General features: G+C 46.2%; 1 protein-coding gene across 2 annotated transcripts in view; it reads right to left on the reverse strand.

The window, feature by feature from the left end:
- The window catches only part of atp10a (ATPase phospholipid transporting 10A), a 231,026-nt gene that overhangs the window by 132,622 nt on the left and 79,466 nt on the right, over window positions 1-18,938 (reverse strand). For both annotated transcript variants that reach the window (XM_085999543.1, XM_085999544.1), the window contains exons 2-3: window positions 9,278-9,482; window positions 1,701-1,786 (exon numbers count right to left, since the gene is read on the reverse strand). In XM_085999543.1, coding sequence (XP_085855669.1) covers window positions 1,701-1,786; window positions 9,278-9,482 — 291 coding nt within the window. The remainder of the gene's footprint in view (window positions 1-1,700; window positions 1,787-9,277; window positions 9,483-18,938) is intronic.

Genomic DNA, 18,938 nt, shown 5'->3' on the forward strand with positions numbered 1-18,938 from the left:
CGCGCCTTTACCAAATGTCGGGTCTGCCAGCACTGAGCAGCCCCGAAACGCAGCAACAGGGGAGGTAACTGAAATCATTAGTGGCTTGTTTACAGCCACTTAATGCTTTTTCCCAGCTTTTTGATTTTGACAGGTCGCCCACCGGTTTCCCGCTGTGCCTAGACCTCATCAGTGATGCTGAGGCAGGAGGTCACTTGCCATTGTTTCAGCTGATGAGTTGACAGCTTCAAATGTCAAGTCAAAGCTCTCAGCTGATTCAGATATCTTCGCTTAGCCACTAGCTTCTCTAAACTGCATTTCCACTACAGATTCAGAGTGTTGCAACTCTCCATCCAGTCTGACCTCATTACCTCTCCCACCATTGACAGATCGTTTCTGTCATCTCTACTTCACCTGCCATCTATTCCATCAGCATCGGTGCCCTTGAAACTCTCTCACCTTGGTCCTCAGAATCCCACCACGATCAGCCCCAGGCACACCAGCACCAACAATAACAGCAACCTTCTCCGCAATCAACTGATGCTGCACATGACACAGGGCATCAGCATCCGACCACATTGCTGCCCAGGATGGCATCATTTACTTCACTTGACGCTGTACACCCTGGCTGCCACATGATGCGCCAGGTTGGCACCGCCCCACACCAACACCATAAAGCATCGCTACAATGCCCAAGCCATTCCTTTCACACTCATCACCATTGCGGGGGGTAACGTTATGTCTCGCCATTCACTGCAACTCACTAAGCCACTTCCAAAGGTGCACACAAATCTGTCCAAGAACGCAAAGTGCTGAAAATAAAGGTTTCAATGTTTGACAGCAGATTAACAGAAACTTTACATGAACATTGCATAAAACACCCAAGTGCCTACCCTTGTGTGTTGTTAGTTGTTATGATTGCACTAGGGTGAATGTGAGGGCGGCTAGTGAGATAGGGATATGATAATGTAGCTAGAGCAGGACGGGTGGAGTTGCAAGGTAAGTTGGGGTGAGTAAGGATGTGCAGGAGTAGGGTAGGGAAGGCAGAGTGATGGGGATGTGATGAGTGGCACAGCAGGATGAGGTTGAGTGTGGCTTTGCAGTAACGTTTCGTGATCTACTGAGATCATTGAAAGGTTTGCGCCACTACAGCCTGGTACTCCTGACCACATCCCTGCTTGTGTCCTCCTCTGCAATGTGTAACCAGGCTCCTGGGGTGGTCTCTTACGCCCATGGGAAGGGAAGAGAACCTCCCTGTGTGCTGTGACTCCCTGGGAGAGCCTGGGTGCAGCCCTGCACCCTTTGTGCAGTGATTGTAAGTGTTTGCAGCACCTCAGTGCTGTAGAACACTGACAGCACAAATGTCAAAATCAGTTTGCGCACGGTCCCTTTAAGGAAACCGGCTGATGACGCGTCATCAAATGACGTCATCAGACCCGCTTCCTTCAATTGGCTGACAAATTATTCTACACAGCGGGCTGGAGCCGGCAGCAAGGCCAGGACCCGCCACCGACGCCGCCCACCACGGACCCGCCGAAGTTGGGGAAAATCCAGCCCTTTCCGTTTCCAACAACCATCTAGTGACAGGGCAGAGGCAGTCCTAATGGATGGGTGGTCCTTTTCAGATCTGCAGCAATTGGTAAGGAAGAAGTACGCTCGTCTTTTCTAGATTGGTAAAGTGCACTTTAGGGTCTTGCTGTACAGGACTGTGCAGTACTTACATGTAGCCTCGAAATCTGTTCAGATCGTTGTTTGGCTTTTCACATTCTATTACACTGTTAAACTTCATGGGATCAAATTCCGTCTCCTAAACACACACATACACACACACAATAATAAGGAAATAAAGAAGAAAATGAGTTAAGCATGCTGATTTCAATCTTCACAATACATTGCAAAAAAAAAACCTGCAGATGGACAAAATAATATTCTGGTCCCCTCTCCCTCTCCATTATGTCTCGTCCCCTCGGGGGCTTGACTTTCTTCCAATTTTGATGGGAGTCTACACCTGAAAACTTAAACGTGCTTTTTCGCTTTGGAAATGCCGATGGACCTGCTGAGTATTTTCAGTTTCGATTTCTGTAAAAGACTGTGCTCAGTTCATCCTACAGCCACGTGGTTCAGTTTCCATCTTCAGCCCCAATGACTACACATTAAGTTTCCATTCACTGTGAAGGAGCAGGAAATAACAGATGCGGATACCATGGTGCTGCTCTACAAAGCCATTCAAATTTGCTTTTGGTTGGAGTATTTAACCACAAGCTACTTTCACTGATTATTCATCATCAAGAATCAGTTATAAATATACCACAAATTCTAACAAAATACGTGTGGTTTCTGCAGTTCCCAAAAGTTCACTTATTGTAAATTAGTCAGGTAAAATAAATGAATAAAAAGGGCTATCCTTTTTAGGATTGACAGGGTAGATGCTGAGAGGTTGTTTCCCCTGGTTGGAGTGTCTAGAACTAGGGGGCATAATCTCAGGATAAGGGGTAGGCCATTTAAGGCCGAGATGAGGAAGAGTTTCTTCACTCAGAGGGTTGTGAATCTTTGGAATTCTCTGCCCCAGAGGGCTGTGAATGCTGAGTCTTTGAGTATATTCAAGGCCGCGATAGATTTTTGGACTCTAGGGGAATCAAGGGATATGGAGATCGGGCGGGAAAACGGAGTTGAGGTCGATGATCAGCCATGATCTTATTGAATGGCGGAGCAGGCTTGAGGGGCCGTATGGCCTACTCCTGCTCTTATTTCTTAGGCTCTTATGTTCTTTCAACTCTTTGAACATCTGGGACACTGAGTACATTCAACCCTTTATAGCTGAAAATCCCCATCTAGTCAACTGACTTCTCATGTTCAGTAACTGCCTCCAAGTCAAATATGCATTCGCAGGCCTCAATTTCTGAAGTAAAAGGCAGCTCTCGAGAGGTAACGGAACATGTGCCAGGTCATTGCTTGATCGGCTTTATCCCCTGTTGTGGGCCATTGCACTTTAAGATGGAGCCTCAATAATAATAGGAACAGGAATGACAAAATAACATCATTCTTTTTCAAATATGCAAAAAGCAAAATACTGCGGATGCTGGAAATCTGAAATAAAAACAGAAAGTGCTGGAGATACTCAGCAGGTCAGGCAACATCTGTGGAGAGAGAAACAGAGTTAACGGTTCAGGTCGATGGCCTTTCCCCAGAACCCTCTTTTTTCAGTTTGTCTTGCTGGATTTGCAAAAAATCATTGTGAATGATATCATTGAGTTGTGAGGAATTACTAAATCGGATTGCATGACCACGCTGAATTCACATCGGATACAGTCATTCGGCTCGAGCGCTTCCAACGATTCTGGTCTTTCAGGAAGTGTGGTTGTGGTTGAGCGCACGTGCTGCATTAATGCCTCAATAAGCTCGTTTCCTCAATAAAGGTCACCACAGTCACTACTGAAATGAAAATTAAATTAGGAAATCAAAGGATGTCAAGAGGGGGGTCATCGCAGTTTTAGAGACGGATAGAGCCCTGCATCATTTCTGGCTGACACATTCAGGTTGAGGAAAAATCCTTCCATTACATGTCCACACTGTTGGAAAGCCAAGGCTTCTCATTAGGAGGTTGATTTCTAAAATGGGTACTTGATGAGGAAACTCCCTCTTAAATGAGAGACCTTGTAATAGCACCGGTAATCTACTCATTTCTAGGGCAGTACATTCGGACAGCAGTGATGTTGTTGTTTAGCTGCTATCTCCAAACTAGAGATTAATAAGTGAATTAAAGGAGCCTCCTGTTGACCTTTGAACATTCTAGACTCTGGGTACAACCAACCCATCACAGTTTATGATCCCTGCCTGGTCAGCTGACTGCTCACATTCCAGTTCCTAATGTAAACCTCCCCCAAGTTAAGCAGCAAAACGGGCATTTGCAGGGCTCCGTCTCCCAACTTTAATAGTGAGCATCCCCTTATCCCAAACCATTGCTACAATCTGATTGACCGTCTTGACTTCAAGCTATTTCTCAAGTCATCGAGCAGTAAAATGTTCTGCTTAAAAACCAAGGGGGAAAAATTCGGCTGATTAGCGCCTCCCGTTAACGCCCCAAAAGGGCGTTAATGGGGCGCAAAGCAACTAGCACCCGAGCGCAGCGATGTTTGCACTGCTCGCGCCAGACATTTTGCAACGGCGCTAAAACACTACCGCCACGTTCTCCTGCGCCGGCAAATCGTGACGTCAGTCGAGTGCGCAACGCCCCGGACCGGATATTGAGTGGCGCCCCCTGCCTTTCCGCCTGCCGCTAGCAACGACAGGTAGAGGGGAACGTTTTGCAGTCGGGAAGGGACTGGGGGAGCGCTATTTAAAGGAGGCTACTTCCTGTCTTTTTTTGTCTGTGACATTTTTGCACCACGCATTCTGAGAGAGAGAGAGAGACTTCTGGAGAGATTCAACACTGTGTGAAGGAGTTTTGGGTACTGAGCAGCACTTTGCAGGTTCATTTTTATTTGACCTTCCTTGCATCGATTTAGAAGAGACTGTGGGGGCTGCACTCTGAGCTCTTTCTCTGGGCCTCCCCATTGTTCTTTCCAGCAGAATTGATGTACAGGTCTCTCCAGACCGAGATTCAAGGCTGGAATGAGCAGGGTGTGGATGGAGAGCAAGATCGACCCTCCCCTTTAAGAACTGGTCGGCGCCAGTGTGTCTGTGTTCCGTTGCTGACTGACATCACATGAGCTTCGTCAGCGCTCTGAGGTAGCGCCTCGCTTCTCGCCGTTAGCGCCTTAAGAAAGGTTTGAAGCGCCTGATTTAATGCTCCAATCACCTCCAGGGGCAATAGAGGCCAAGTTTGCAGTCGGAGGCGATAATTAGCGCCAGGCGCTAAACTTTGCGTCCGGCCGATAATTGCGCCCCAAACGGGGCGATACCGAATTTCTCCCACCAGGTTCCTTCAGCTCCAGTGTACCTCCCTGATCCGCAGCAACACACTTTACCTCACTGTAACACAACAGGCTCAGAGCTTAACATTTCCAAAATGATAGCACTCATACCGCTCAACTTAGGAGATGCTGATGGGGTGTCACTGTGGCGGGTGATCAAGGGCGGAACACAATTTTCTGTGGAGCCAGCAAATTAGCTGGCTGGTTTTTCTTCAGTGATGCTGTTTAACTGAAGGACGGTACAGTTAAAATAGTACAATGGAGAGGTATGGGTAATAGTGCCTTTCCCCCGTGAGCAATACATTCACCAAAAAACCAAATTAATTTAATTTTTAGGGGAAATATAAAGAAGATATAATATTTTGTGGAAAAGTAAACTTGCTCTTGATGAATCTATCAACGATTCTCGGTCACACATAAAATGGGCTCAGAGGGTTTTAAGACATGTTTGCCCAGACAAGAAAAAGTTAACACTAATAATTTTTCTATTTTTGGTATGCAACTGAAAATGAACTTTTTTTCTAAAAGCAAAGCTTTCAAATGTTATCACAATTCTGAGCACAGAAACTATTAAAATCATTCCGAAATAATTCAGGAAGTATAACAGCAAGCAGTTGCCCTTCAGGAAACTACATAAGCTGCAATATTCCCCAAAATAAAACCTTCGAGGTAACACACTGATTCACTCCCTGGGCTGCGCACAAGATTATTAAGCTATTGATCTGTATCCAGTTCTGATGAAGTTTCTCTACCCAAATCATTGACCTGTCTTTTCTCTTAAGACACTGCCGGGCCTACTAAATAATTCCAGTATTTTCTGTTTTTAGAACAGTTCAAAATGAATAATAATGTATTCTTTGGCTCTCAGACGACATGGGAAATGGTCCAAGGTATCAGTTATGATGCAGATGTAATACATGCCTTCAAGTAAGAAAGGAATAATCAAAAACCACATAGGTTACTACAAAACTGCTACACCCAAGAGGAAGGTTTGATTCCTAGGTGTAAAAATAGAATGTACATTTCTGTACAGTCTACATCTTCAGCCATTCTACAGACAGACATGACAGGATTTTGCAATTGCAAGCCTGAAGCACACTGTGTTACAGACCAATGATGCATGATAAAAGTCACAGAGGGCCCAGGTGACATATTATTGTGTGTGTAAACGTTGAAGGAAAAATATTCTTCTGAACTGCCATTATAAACCGCCCCAGTGCAACTTCATCCCCAAATATACAACAGTTAGCATTTATCTTCGTAGTAATCTTTTTGTTGCTCTCTCTTCCAGTAACTGTCTTGGCTTGTGTCGCATTCTCTTTCTCGCACACGGTCTTCTCTTTCTCTCTCAATATGGCTCTTGCACTCTCTTATTGTCTCTATAATAGTGTTTGTCTCTCATCAGTCTTCTTCTTCCTTTGCGTAAGATGCTATTTCTCTCTCTTCTGTATGCCACTCAGTTGAATTCTTTGTGCATATCTCTTTCTCTCTCTTTCTGTATGTCTGATTCTCTGTATGCCTTTAGCACACCATCTCCGTCCTTTCTTTCTTGTGGTACATCGCTCTCCCCCCCTCTATATTTCGGCACATTCTCTGCTTCTTCTCATGACACCTGGACCAGACTGAAGGCTCCAAACCTCTGACCGCTTCAGAATTTATCTTGCCTCACTGGAGGATGGGGCGCGTGTCGCCTTAGTGCAAAGGAGGTTGCGGTATGAACTGGGAGGAAATATGTACTCAGAGAAGTGCGCAACACACAAGACGTTTTTTTTTTTAAATTGGCTACTTTGGAACAAAACAAATCAATGCAAAGCAAAAGTTAGAACACATCACCAAGTGACACTTCAGACGTACATGTACCATCAAGCAGGAGCAAAACTAAATCTACGGAGGCAAGTGCAGGAATCTGATCTTCGAGGCCATTTTCCTTCTCATGGTTCTGGGATCCGATTGGTCACCTTTAAGCATGTGATGGATAATACCATGTGGTTAGATTGGACCAATCAGAAAGCCAGGAGGAAACACATTCATAAACATAAGACATATTGCCAAGATTTTAGACATAAAAATGTTACATTAAAAAAAAGCAATAGAACTGGGGAACAGGAGCAGGAAAAAAAAACATGATCCATTGTCAAAAGGAACGCTTCACTTTTGTCTCAATATTTACAGATCATTAATCATAAATTGATGGGCTGACAGTGTCCTCTATCTGTTGGCAGCAAGGGCCGTAATGTGGAATGTGGACACTCTCAATTCAGGTTGCAGTGACATGGGGCCGCAAGGACAAAATTGTTCAAATACTGTATTAACCGGCAAACTCAGAGGCACCATCGATGACTAGTGTATGAAGCAGGAAACGGTCACACTGCCTTTAAAGCTTTTGTGTGCGAGAGATTTCCTGCAAATATTGACGCCTTTAGATAAAAAGTGATCTAAAAATGGAATTAACTGTTCTGAAGGGGTTGGAGGTGGGTGGGGGAGGAATCTTTTGAACCACTCTGATGAATTTTAGGAAAACCCAAAAGGGCAAAACTAGAACTCTGGTAAAGTTCACACGACACTCCGAGCAAGAGCCAAAGGCTCTTAGAGCCATCAGTTGTTTCCAATTAATAGCTGGAGCCAAGAATCTCTACACTGCAAAAAAGCCACCAAATGAATAGGCAGTGTTGTCTGAAGAGACAAGGAACACTTAGGAATATACCCAAAGAAGACTAGTTGTTGGCCAGTACCATCATGTTTGTATAGTGATATGAAGAAGGAATTGAATAACTTCCCAATAACTTTTGGCAAAAAGTTGGAATCTGGCCATGAAAGGTTCCGGAATTGTCTGCCAATAGTGAATGACACTTCAAATTGAACCCTCGTGAATAGATTGATCATCTAGGCTTGATCATCTAGGCTTGGTCCACCTAACAGATTGGTGGGGAAAAGGGGTCTTACTTTGTTGTAATCAAGCATAAAAGATTGTACACTTTTGATACCAAAACCGGAGGTGGTTTTAGGAATGAGGCCACAGATGGGAAAAGATTTTGGGAATAAGCCAAAAAGGGAAGGTTTTAAAGACTTTATATGGAATGCCAAGAAAGAATCAAACTTTTAAATTGCCTATGTAACAAGTTATGTTGAAAGCCATTAATTGTAAGGCTGTCAGGTTTTAATATTTATTCTCTGTGTCTGAGACTTTTTAATTAACATTACCATCCAGTCCAATAAATGAGGGGCCCTCCTGTCTGACTGTAGTAGTTTTGATTAAGTGTCCCAGCTGAAACAGTGACTGTTTTTTTCTCTTTCAGATCCTGGCTGCATGTACTTCCAGCATATTCTGCTTTTAATTCCAGATTCCCAGCATTCAACATTTTCCCTAATATATCTTCACTAAACAAAATATACCCATTGTTATGTAACATGCTCCTGATCGGCCATTGGGCCAGGAATTCGGGTCCCCACGGGTGAGTATGCACGGGATACTCACGCGTAGGCCCAACGAAAGTGCCGGTTTCGTGCATGCACTGCGCATGTGCGGGGAACCGGAACTTCCGTTCCCTTAAAGGAAGGGGTTCACAGGTCGAACGCGTGCGCCGGAGAGGCAGCGCGTACGCCTGGAACTTCCGTTTTTTTTATAGGCTTCTCCGGGAGGGTAAGTCTCCAGCAGCTGCACTTTTAAAAAGCAGTCGCAGGGCCTGCTTTTAACAAGGTAAGTGGTGAATTAAGTAAAATTAAAACATTTTTTCCACAGGTTTATTATTTTTTAATACTTTAAAGAAAGGTAAGTTTATTTTTAGCCCCGTTAAAAAATGTAATTAATTTTTTCAAAAATTTAAATTATTGTTTAAAATCGTTATTTTATGTAATTTATAGTTATTTTAAAAATGTGATTTAAAAAAAAAAATGTATTTGAAGTTTTAGTTAGGTTTTGGGGCCGATCTCTATTCATAGATTTGACAGGTCTCCTGTCAAATCTATGAATAGAGATTCCCTGCTACGATTGGCTCTCCATGGCCCATGTGATCCCAGGGGACGCTTCAAACTAACTGCGCCCCTGGGATACGCAAGCACTGCGCGCCGGCAGCTGGGGGAGGCCCAGGATCGGAATTCCATGCAGGCCCACAGCACAACGGCCGGCGCGCTAGGTAAGTGCAGGTCAGGGGCTTGCACCCGCGGGAAGCCTCCGACCCCAATTTCTGGCCCATTATGATCTACTGCTTCAAGAGGGAAAAGATCTGCAGCGCTGTGGGGAAAAGGGCAGGGGAGTGGGATTAACTGGATAGCTCTTTCGAAGAGGCACAGTGGGCAGAATAGCCTCTTTCTGTGCTGTATGATTCGATGACATTGTGACTGCCTTTGCTGGAAAAGTAGTTCAAATTGTTGACAAAATTGCATACCAGCTCGGTGAAACCCTTAATAACCTGTCGCTGCTTGAGGTTGGTCTCTCCATCCAGGTTAGCAGTCTCAATATGGCAGAGTCCATCGGGATCACTGGAGTACAGCAGCAGGATATCAGCAGGAATGATTTCATTGCAACGCAGGCGAACAAAATCCCCAACTTGAACCTCTTTCCAGTACTTTTCCACATACTTTTTCTCATTCCTTGCAAGAAAAGAACACACCAGTCAGTCAGTCAGTCAGTCATATAAATGTGGACACATACCACACAGCTAAATATCTAGGTACATCTTAGAGATGGTTCAGATCATTAAACAACTGATAAAACAATGATTAGTTATGGTACTGTGAATCATGAAAAATGTTAAAGAAAAAAAAAGTCTTGCATTTATATAGCGCCTTTCACAACCACCGGACGTCTCATAGAAACATAGAAGATAGGAGCAGGAGTAGGCCATTCGGCCCCTCGAGCCTGCTCCGCCATTCGATGAGATCATGGCTGATCATCCAAACTCAGTACCCTGTCCCTGCCTTCTCCCCATATCCCTTGATCCCTTTAGCTCTAAGAAATATATCTAACTCCTTCTTGAATATATTTAAAGACTGGGCCTCAACCGCCTTCTCTGGTAGAGAATTCCACAGGTTCACCACTCTCTGGGTGAAGAAATTCTTCCTCATCTCTGTCCTAAATGGCTTACCCCTTATCCTTAGACTATGACCCCTGGTTCTGGACTCTCCGACCATCGGGAACATCCTACCTGCATCTAGTTTGTCCAGACCTGTCAGAATTTTATAAGTTTCGATGAGATCCCCTCTCATTCTTCTAAACTCCAGCGAGTATAATCCCAATCGACCCAATCTCTCCTCATATGTCATTCCTGCCATCCCAGGGATCAGCCTTGTGAATCTTCACTGAACTCCTTCCATGGCAAGAACATCCTTCCTCAGATAAGGCGACCAAAGCTGCACACAGTACTCAAGGTGTGGTCTCACCAAGGCCCTGTACAACTGCAGCAGGACATCCTTGCTCCTGTACTCAAACCCTTTCGCTATGAAGGCCAACATACCATTTGCCTTCTTCACCACCTGCTGCACCTGCATGCTCACCTTCAGTGACTGGTGCACAAGGACACCCAGGTCTCGTTGCACTTCCCCTTCTCCCAATCTATTGCCATTCAGATAATAGTCTGCCTTTCTGTTTTTGACACCAAAGTGGATAACCTCGCATTTATCCACGTTATATTGCATCTGCCACGCTTCTGCCCAATCACCCAACCTGTCCAAATCATCCTGGAGTTTCTTGGTATCCTCCTCACAGCACACACACCCACCCAGCTTTGTGTCGTCTGCAAACTTGGAGATATTACATCTAGTTCCCTTATCTAGATCATTAATGTATATTGTGAATAGCTGGGGTCCAAGGACCAATCCCTGCGGTACCCCACTAGTCACTGCCTGCCACTCGGAAAAAGACCCGTTAAATCCTACTCTCTGCTTTCTGTCCGCCAACCAGTTCTCTATCCAAGTCAATACCTTGCCCCCAATCCCATGTGCCTTAACTTTACACGCTAATCTCTTATGCAGTACCTTATCGAAAGCCTTTTGAAAGTCCAAATACACCACATCTACTGGTTCTCCCTTATCTATTTTCCCAGTTACATCCTCAAAAAATTCCAGTAGATTAGTCAAGCATGATTTACCTTTTGTAAATCCATGTTGACTTTGTCCGATCCTGTCACTGTTTTCCAAGTGCTCAGCTATTACATCCTTTATAATGGACTCTAGCATTTTCCCCACTACCGATGTCAGGCTTACCGGTCTGTAATTCCCCGCTTTCTCTCTACCACCCTTTTTGAATAGTGGGGTAACATTAGCTACCCTCCAATCCATGGGTACAGTTCCAGATTCCAGCAAATTTTGGAAGATGATCAGCAATGCATCTACTATTTCTAGGGCCACCTCCTTAAGTACCCTAGGATGTAGATTATCAGGCCGTGGGGATTTATCGGCCTTCAATCCCATCAATTTCCCTAACGTCAATTTCCCTAACACCATTTCCCTACAAATACTGATTTCTTTCAGTTCCTCCCTCTCATCAGACCCTATGTTCTCCAACATCTCTGGGAGGTTATTTGTGTCCTCCTTTGTGAAGACAGAACCAAAATATGCATTTAATTGGTCTGCCATTTCTTTGTTCCCCATTATAACTTCCCCTGCTTCTGACTGCAAGGGACCTACACTTGATTTCACTAATCTTTTTCTCTTCACATATCTATAAAAGCTCTTACAGTCAGTTTTTATGTTCCCTGCAAGCTTACTTTCATATTCTATTTTCCCCTTCTTAATTAATCCCTTTGTCCTCCTTTGTTGAATCCTAAACTGCTCCCAATCCTCAGGGTTACCGCTTTTTCTGGCCAATTTATATGCTCTCTCCTTGGATCTTATGCTATCCCTAATTTCCCTTGTTAGCCACGGTTGAGTCACCCTTTTTGTTTTATTCTTATCCCAAACTGGGATGAACAACTTCTGTAGTTCATACATGCGGTCTTTGAATGTTTGCCATTGCCTATCCACCGTCAACCCTTTGAGTGACATTCCCCAATCAATCCTACCCAATTCGCGCCTCATACCATCGTAGTTTCCTTTATTTAAATTCAGGACCCTAGTCTCCGAGTCAACTACTTCACTCTCCATCCTAATGAAGAATTCTATCATATTATGATCGCTCTGACCCAAGGGGCCTCGTACAACAAGATTGTTAATTAATCCTCTCTTGTTACATAATACCCAGTCTAAGATGGCCTGATCTCTGGTTGGTTCCTCGACATATTGATCCAGAAAACCATCCCGTAAACATTCTAGGAATTCCTCCTTCACAGTATTTTTACTAATTTGGTTAGCCCAATCTATATGTAAATTAAAGTCACCCATGATGACTGCTGTGCCCTTACTGCATGCTTCTCTAATTTCCCTTTTAATGCCATCCCCAACCTCCATATTACTGTTTGGAGGTCTATATACCACTCCCACTAACGTTTTCTGCCCCTTGATATTTCTCAGTTCTACCCATACAGATTCTGCATCATCAGAGTTAATATCCTTCCTTTCAATTGTGTTAATCCCCTCCTTAACCAGCAATGCTACCCCACCTCCCTTTCTTTTTTGCCTATCCTTCCTAAATATTGAATACCCCTGGATGTTGAGTTCCCAGCCTTGGCCACCCTGGAGCCATGTTTCTGTCATCCCAATCAAATCATATTCGCTTACCTCTATTTGCACAGCTAATTCATCCACCTTGTTCCGAATGCTCCTTGCATTAAGACACAAAGCCTTCAGGCTTGTTTTTTTAACGCTCTCAGACCTATATGAATTATTATTTACTGTGACCATGTTTGATTTAAACCGTTGAGTTCTTTGCCTTCTAATTTTGTTTTTCTCCTTCCTGTCTTTTGCTTTTTTCCTTGTTTACCTTTCCTCTGTCTCCCTGCTCAGGTTCCCAACCCCCTGCGCATTACAGTCAATGAAGTACTTATTTGAAGTGGAGTCACTGTTGTGATTTGGGAAGCACGGCAGCCAATTTGTGCACAGCAAGCTCCCACAAACAGCAATGTGACAATCTGTTTTTGTTATGTTGGTTGAGGGTTACATATTGGCCAGGGCACCGGGGATAACCCCCCTGCTCTTCTTCGAAATAGTGCCATAGGATCTTTTATGTCCACCTGAGAGAGCAGACGGGGGCCTCGGTTTAACGTCTCATCCGAAAGACAGCACCACTGGAGTGTCAGCCTAGATTTATGTGCTCAAGTCCCTGGAGAGAGACTTGAACCCACAACCTTCTGACTCAGAGGCGAGTGTGCTACACACTGAGCCACAGCTAACATTAGTTGGCTTGAAATAATGCTGTGCTATATTCAATACACATTAAAATAAATGTGTTAAATTCTCTGGGCTAGAAATTGCATAGCACCCTGTTTGGGGTGAGAACTTTTGCGGGAGGCGCAAAAGTATCGGCGGCCAAAAAAAAATCTGAATCCGCCGGGAACTTCCGCTTTAGCGCTCCAAGAGGGAAGTGGAGCGCTAAATCAAGTGCTACCACTTCCCTTAGAGCGCTAAAGGGAGCGAGGGGGACGGTATGGGCAGGACGCTGAGCAATGTTCCGTGCAGCGCTGCCGGTTTTACAGGCTCCTTCCCTCCCTTAAAGGGAAGGGCCAATGCTGCGTTGAAGGAATCCTCAGGCTGTGTCTGTTGGGTGACGGCACCTGCGATACGCGCCTTGAAGCCCCAAACATTCTAAGAGAGTGCAGGGCTGAGCAATCACGGGGTACAAAAAAAAAATCAGAAAAACGCCAGAATGGGGACATAAATACATTTTGCCCCACCTGACCACCACTGCCATTAATTAGCGCTCTCCAAGCAGCCAGCTGAGGTGACAATCCTCCTGCAGCTGCCGTTATTGACGCCCGGTGATGCTGCAGGGGGCGAGAGCGAATATCACTTCCGTGGCGCTGCACACCGGATGACATCACAAGCTTCGGGGTGCAAGAGAGCGAGGCGGTAAGCCTTAGCGCCAGCGCAAATCCGCGGGCGTCGGTGATTTTGCCGCGCTCGGTCGGTAACCCCTTAGCGCACGGTACCGCCCCCCAGAGGCGCTAACGGGAGGTGCAAACTGTAGTGTATGTACCCGTCTATCTTTAAGGGAACTATTGAATGTAACCGTTCACCTTTAAGGGAACTACTTTAGGTGTGGCACTATTTGTTTGGCTTCTGTATACTGTAATACCGATAGTGACCACACCAGTATATAAGTGTTGTAGCAGGATTGCTGGGGCAGATTCGCCCGGACCTTCGAATAGTAAAGACCTGTTTGTTTGTTACTTCTGAAGTCTGTGTATTTATTAACTGCACAACCCACAGACTTTACAGTGGCGACGAGTCCGATCGTACCCTGCGGCAAGATTACCAAAAGCAACGAAGAGCGTCGAAGAGAGACAACCGCCCTCGTCGTGCTACCAAAAAACGAGGCTGCAACAACAGAAAGCAGGAAGACTAACAACAAAAGCTGTATCAGCAACAGGCACTGACTACCCTTCTGCCACGGTGCGGAGTGAGCCGACCAGCAAGAAACAAGGCGGCCGAAGAGACTGTGAGTAGGGGAAGGTGTAGAAGTATCCGGAGGATAAGGGCAGAGCACTCGACCTCGGTCGAGGGGGAGCTGTGCCGGCCAAAAGTCGGGTCCAACGGCGTCGGGTGACAGCCGGACCGCGATCGGCGGGAAAAATCCGGGCAGCGACCGCAGCCACGAAGCGCTGAGCCTGCGAGTAGACGCGGGAAGAGAAACCCAGCCGCAGCCGGGGAGGGAAACACCGGTCTGCGAGAGGGCTGGGGAGGCGAACGGGAACCGTGCGGGTGAGAGCCGGGTGCGGAGAGAGAGACTGCGAGGAGCCAGTCCAGCGGCTGAGCTGTTCTCCACCAACGGGGTACTCAGAGCCGGCAAAACCGAACGTGCGGGAGTGGGTGAGAGACACAGCCGAAAACGGGGTGAGAGACTGCGCGAGAGCCAGTCCAGCGGCTGAGCTGTTCTCCACCAACGGGGTACCCAGGGCCGGTAACACCGAACGTGCGGGTGAGAGAGCGACAGAGCCGGGTACGGAGAGAGAGACTGCGCGAGAGCCAGTCCAGCGGCTGAACTGTCCTCCGTTAACGGGGTGTACCCAGCGCCGGTAGAGCCGTGCGGGCGGGAGGAAAAGACATAGCCGAGTAAGGGGAGCTGTGCGGTAGCCAGCCAGCGGCTGAACCTGTCCGCTGTGGGGGAAGCGTACCCCTTCCACCGGGAAGAAACGCGGGAAGCCGCCATTAGGCAGAGAAGACGCCAGAAGCGGGAAACCGCCATTGAAGTGGGCGGGGCGAGAAAGGAAGAGCGGGAAACCGCCATTTTCGCGGGAAAACCGCCATCTTGATTGACATACCGCCATTGAAGTGGGCGGGGAGAGAAGGAAAGAGCGGGAAACCGCCGATTTCGCGGGAAAACCGCCATCTTAGAAACAAACAAGTAAATAAGAATACTTAAAGAAATACTGGTGCTGCTCCCAAGGGAAGAAAGATGCCTAAGCGAGGGAATATTAACGACTTTAATTCTGAAATAGAAGACTGGGCCACGTACGTGGAACGCATAGAGATCTATTGCGAAGCCAACAAAATAGAGGAAGACGACAAGGCGATAACATTGCTAAACTCGATGGGGGCAAAAACATACGGGCTCTTGAAGCATCTAATAGCACCAGCTAAACCAGCGGATCAGACCTTCGAAGAAATTGTGGCTGTGCTGAAGGACCACTTGAACCCCACACCGTTGATGCTGGCTGAACGATTCAAATTCTACGCAAGAACGCAGAGGAAAGACGAAAGCAATGCGGAATACTTGGTCGAGCTGCGTAGGCTGGCGAAATACTGCCAGTTCGGAGGGAATCTGACAGAGGCACTGCGGGACAAGTTCGTATGCGGATTGTCCAAAGAAGGAACGCAGAAGCGACTACTGGAAGAAAACGACCTCACACTGGACAGGGCTGTCCTCATAGCTGCATCACACGAAGCCGCAGTGAAAGGGACGGCGGAAGTGCAGCTAAAGGCGGCGGCACTCGGGGTGGACCAAATTACTGCGAGCACAACAAAATGCTACCGTTGTGGGAAGACAACGCACGACCAGAATCAATGCTGGTTTAAGAACCAAGAGTGTAGGAAATGTGGCAAACTGGGTCACATCGCGAAGGTATGCCGGTCCGGGAAAAAGACCAACAATCAACGGAAGCCACCACAAGAAAAGTACAACAAGGTACATCAGGTGGCTGAGAAAAGTGCAGACGAACAGAATTCAGACTCAGACCCAAACAACCAGGAGCTGGGTAGTCTGAGAATCCACAATGTGGGGAAAGAGACGGATCTACAAACGATCTGGGTCGTACTAAAAATAGCTGGAGTCCGAAAGAATGGAGCTGGACACTGGATCAGCTCTATCAGTCATCAACCGAAGGGACTACCACCGGCTATTCTCTCACATACCTTTAAGAAATACCAAGTTCGTATTACAGACATACACGGGGCAGAACGTATACCCCATGGGGAAAATAAGAGTCAAGGTGAGAGATAGAGGTAAAGAACACCCAAGAATGAATTTGTACGTAGTACCTGAAGGAGGACCACCACTTCTAGGACGGGAGTGGATTAAGAAAATAGATATGGCTAAAAGGCTAAAAGGGACAGCACGGTGGCATAGTGGTTAGCACTGTTGCCTCACAGCGCCAGAGGCCCGGGTTCGAATCCGGCCTCGGGCGACTGTCTGTGTGGAGTTTGCACATTCTCCCCGTGTTTGCGTGGGTTTTCTCCGGGTGCTCCAGTTTCCTCCCACAGTCCAAAGATGTGCGGGTTAGGTTGATTGGCTATGATAAATTGACCCTTAGTGTTAGGGGGATTAAATACATGGGGTTACAGGGATAGGGTGGGATATGTGTTGGTGTAGGGGTTACGGGGATTGGGTGGGATATGTGTCGGTGCAGGCTCGATGGGCCGAAATGGCCTCTATCTGCACTGTGGGGTTTCTGTGATTTCTGTGATTCTGTGATATGGAATGGCACTACCTAAAAGCCATAATGAGGGAGGACTCGGTGCAAGCTATCAGTTCAGATTCTGAAATGGATGACGATAAGACCAATGCAAATATGGAAGACAAGGCTAAAAAGGGACTTGCCGACGATGGGGAAGGAAACGCAGACATGCAGAAGGACTTATGTTACCAAGAAGAATAAAGCTGCAGAGCAGAACTCCAGGTTGACAGGGAATTCTGAGCCTGTTCAAGCAAAGGATTCATCCACGACGGAAGAACACCGAGTTCGGACTCAAACTTATGTCAAAGTACGACAACAATTAGAACAGTTGAGTGACCGTCTCATACAAGAGATGAAAAATATGGAAAAGTTCTGGGACACCGAATGGGAGAACCTGGAAAGACTACAGAGACAGCTAGCTCAAGCAGAGAGCGACCATAGAGCCATCGTGGTCAAATACCAATCACATTCCCCTGATGCTGTTCAGGAACTAGAATATTTACAGAATGAACCAAAGGAAGAGGAATCTTCAGGGAGCCAGGATTTTATTCCAGTTCTTCTCTACGACTCCTTACAAGCAGAGTGTGAGAAGTTGAAAGAACAGTATGAACAGGCCCAGGCTACAATTCTGGAGGGGGTTAACTCGGCAGCCTCCGAAAAGCTAGTTTCAGTAGAAGCTTATGAACAACTAAAGGTTGAACATGAGCAAGAAGTCCAAAGGCTGCAGGAAATTCTTGATGAGCTCAAGGCCAAGACAGACTCATCGATAGAAGCTCCATCCATAGATGGGAAATTAGAGGTGAAAATCATGGCAGAGCATGAAAGACAGGATGTCCACGAACTTATAAAAACATTGAAGGACACCCAAGACAAATATGAGGCGGCAATGACCGAGGTTCAACAACTTGAGGAACAGATTCAACTGGGAATCCTTTCAGTGGAAGAACAGGACACTGTAAGAATGGTCCCTGAACATGAACTAGAGAGCATCAGGGCGCAACTTTTCCGAGCGCTGAAAGCCAAAGTTCAAGAGGAACGTAAGGTGGAAGTATTGGAGAAAGAGGTGGATGAAATGGAGAAGACTCTGATCCACCGTGTTCCCAGGGAAGAGTTAACGGTCAGCCAACTCCTTCATATGCTGCAGGACAAGACTCTGCAAGGGGAACAATCTGAACACGAGCTTCAATCTTCAGGGGGAACGAGTTCGGAGCTCTCAAAAGTCACGGAGATAGCGGAGGTGGCAACACAAATTTTACAAGGATGCCAAAAGTACGTTGAATCACGTCAAGGTGAACAGAAGAATGTGGAAACCGTTACTGCAGTAGAAGGGTTAAATAGCCTGATAACGCAATTACCGATGGAAAGGAAGGTATTGAGCTCACAAATGAGGTCCGTCGTGAAGGAATGGCAGATAACCCAGGAAGAGCGGGATGAATATGAATGCATGAAGAAGGCTTTTCAAGAGAGATGTTTAGGGAAGGAACCACCGTCAGCTAACGTCCAGACGGGTGAGGAGGAAGAAGAAGTCTCTCTAGCGGGCCTAACTCAGGACGAACCCGAATATTACCATGACCTGTTGAGTGACACTGAATATTACGAGGATGTGGTCTGCCCAGCTTGTGATGAAAACTCTCAAAGTGCTGAAATCCGGATGAAGCACTTAAGGTCTAAGGAACATAGAGAATTGGTGGCGCTACAGCTGGCAGCCGAGAAAGGAGCTCCGAGAGTTTCAAAAAGGCAGAAAAGAAAAAGAAGAAGCAGAAGATAATAACTGTCTAAAATATTAGCACTTCTACCATTCCAGGCGGGACATTACGAAAGGAGCTAAATCAGTTGGAAAACTGGGAAATGTCAAGACAGCCAGTTGGTTGTAAAAGTCCGCACTGCTGGTTCAACAGGACGAAAGTTCAAGCTGTTACGTCAAGAAAAAGGCTATGGAGGAGTCAAGCTAGCCAGGTGAACCGGCTACACCAAAGAAATGTTGTTCGGAACGAGTCAAGATCAGAGACTGAATCTATGAACTGTTTCCGCAGAGACTGAACCTGTGAACTGTTTCCACCAA

Source organism: Somniosus microcephalus, chromosome 10 (genome assembly GCF_052327205.1).
Source record: "Somniosus microcephalus isolate GS21.2 chromosome 10, FLI_Smic_1.0, whole genome shotgun sequence".
Lineage (NCBI taxonomy): Eukaryota > Metazoa > Chordata > Chondrichthyes > Squaliformes > Somniosidae > Somniosus > Somniosus microcephalus.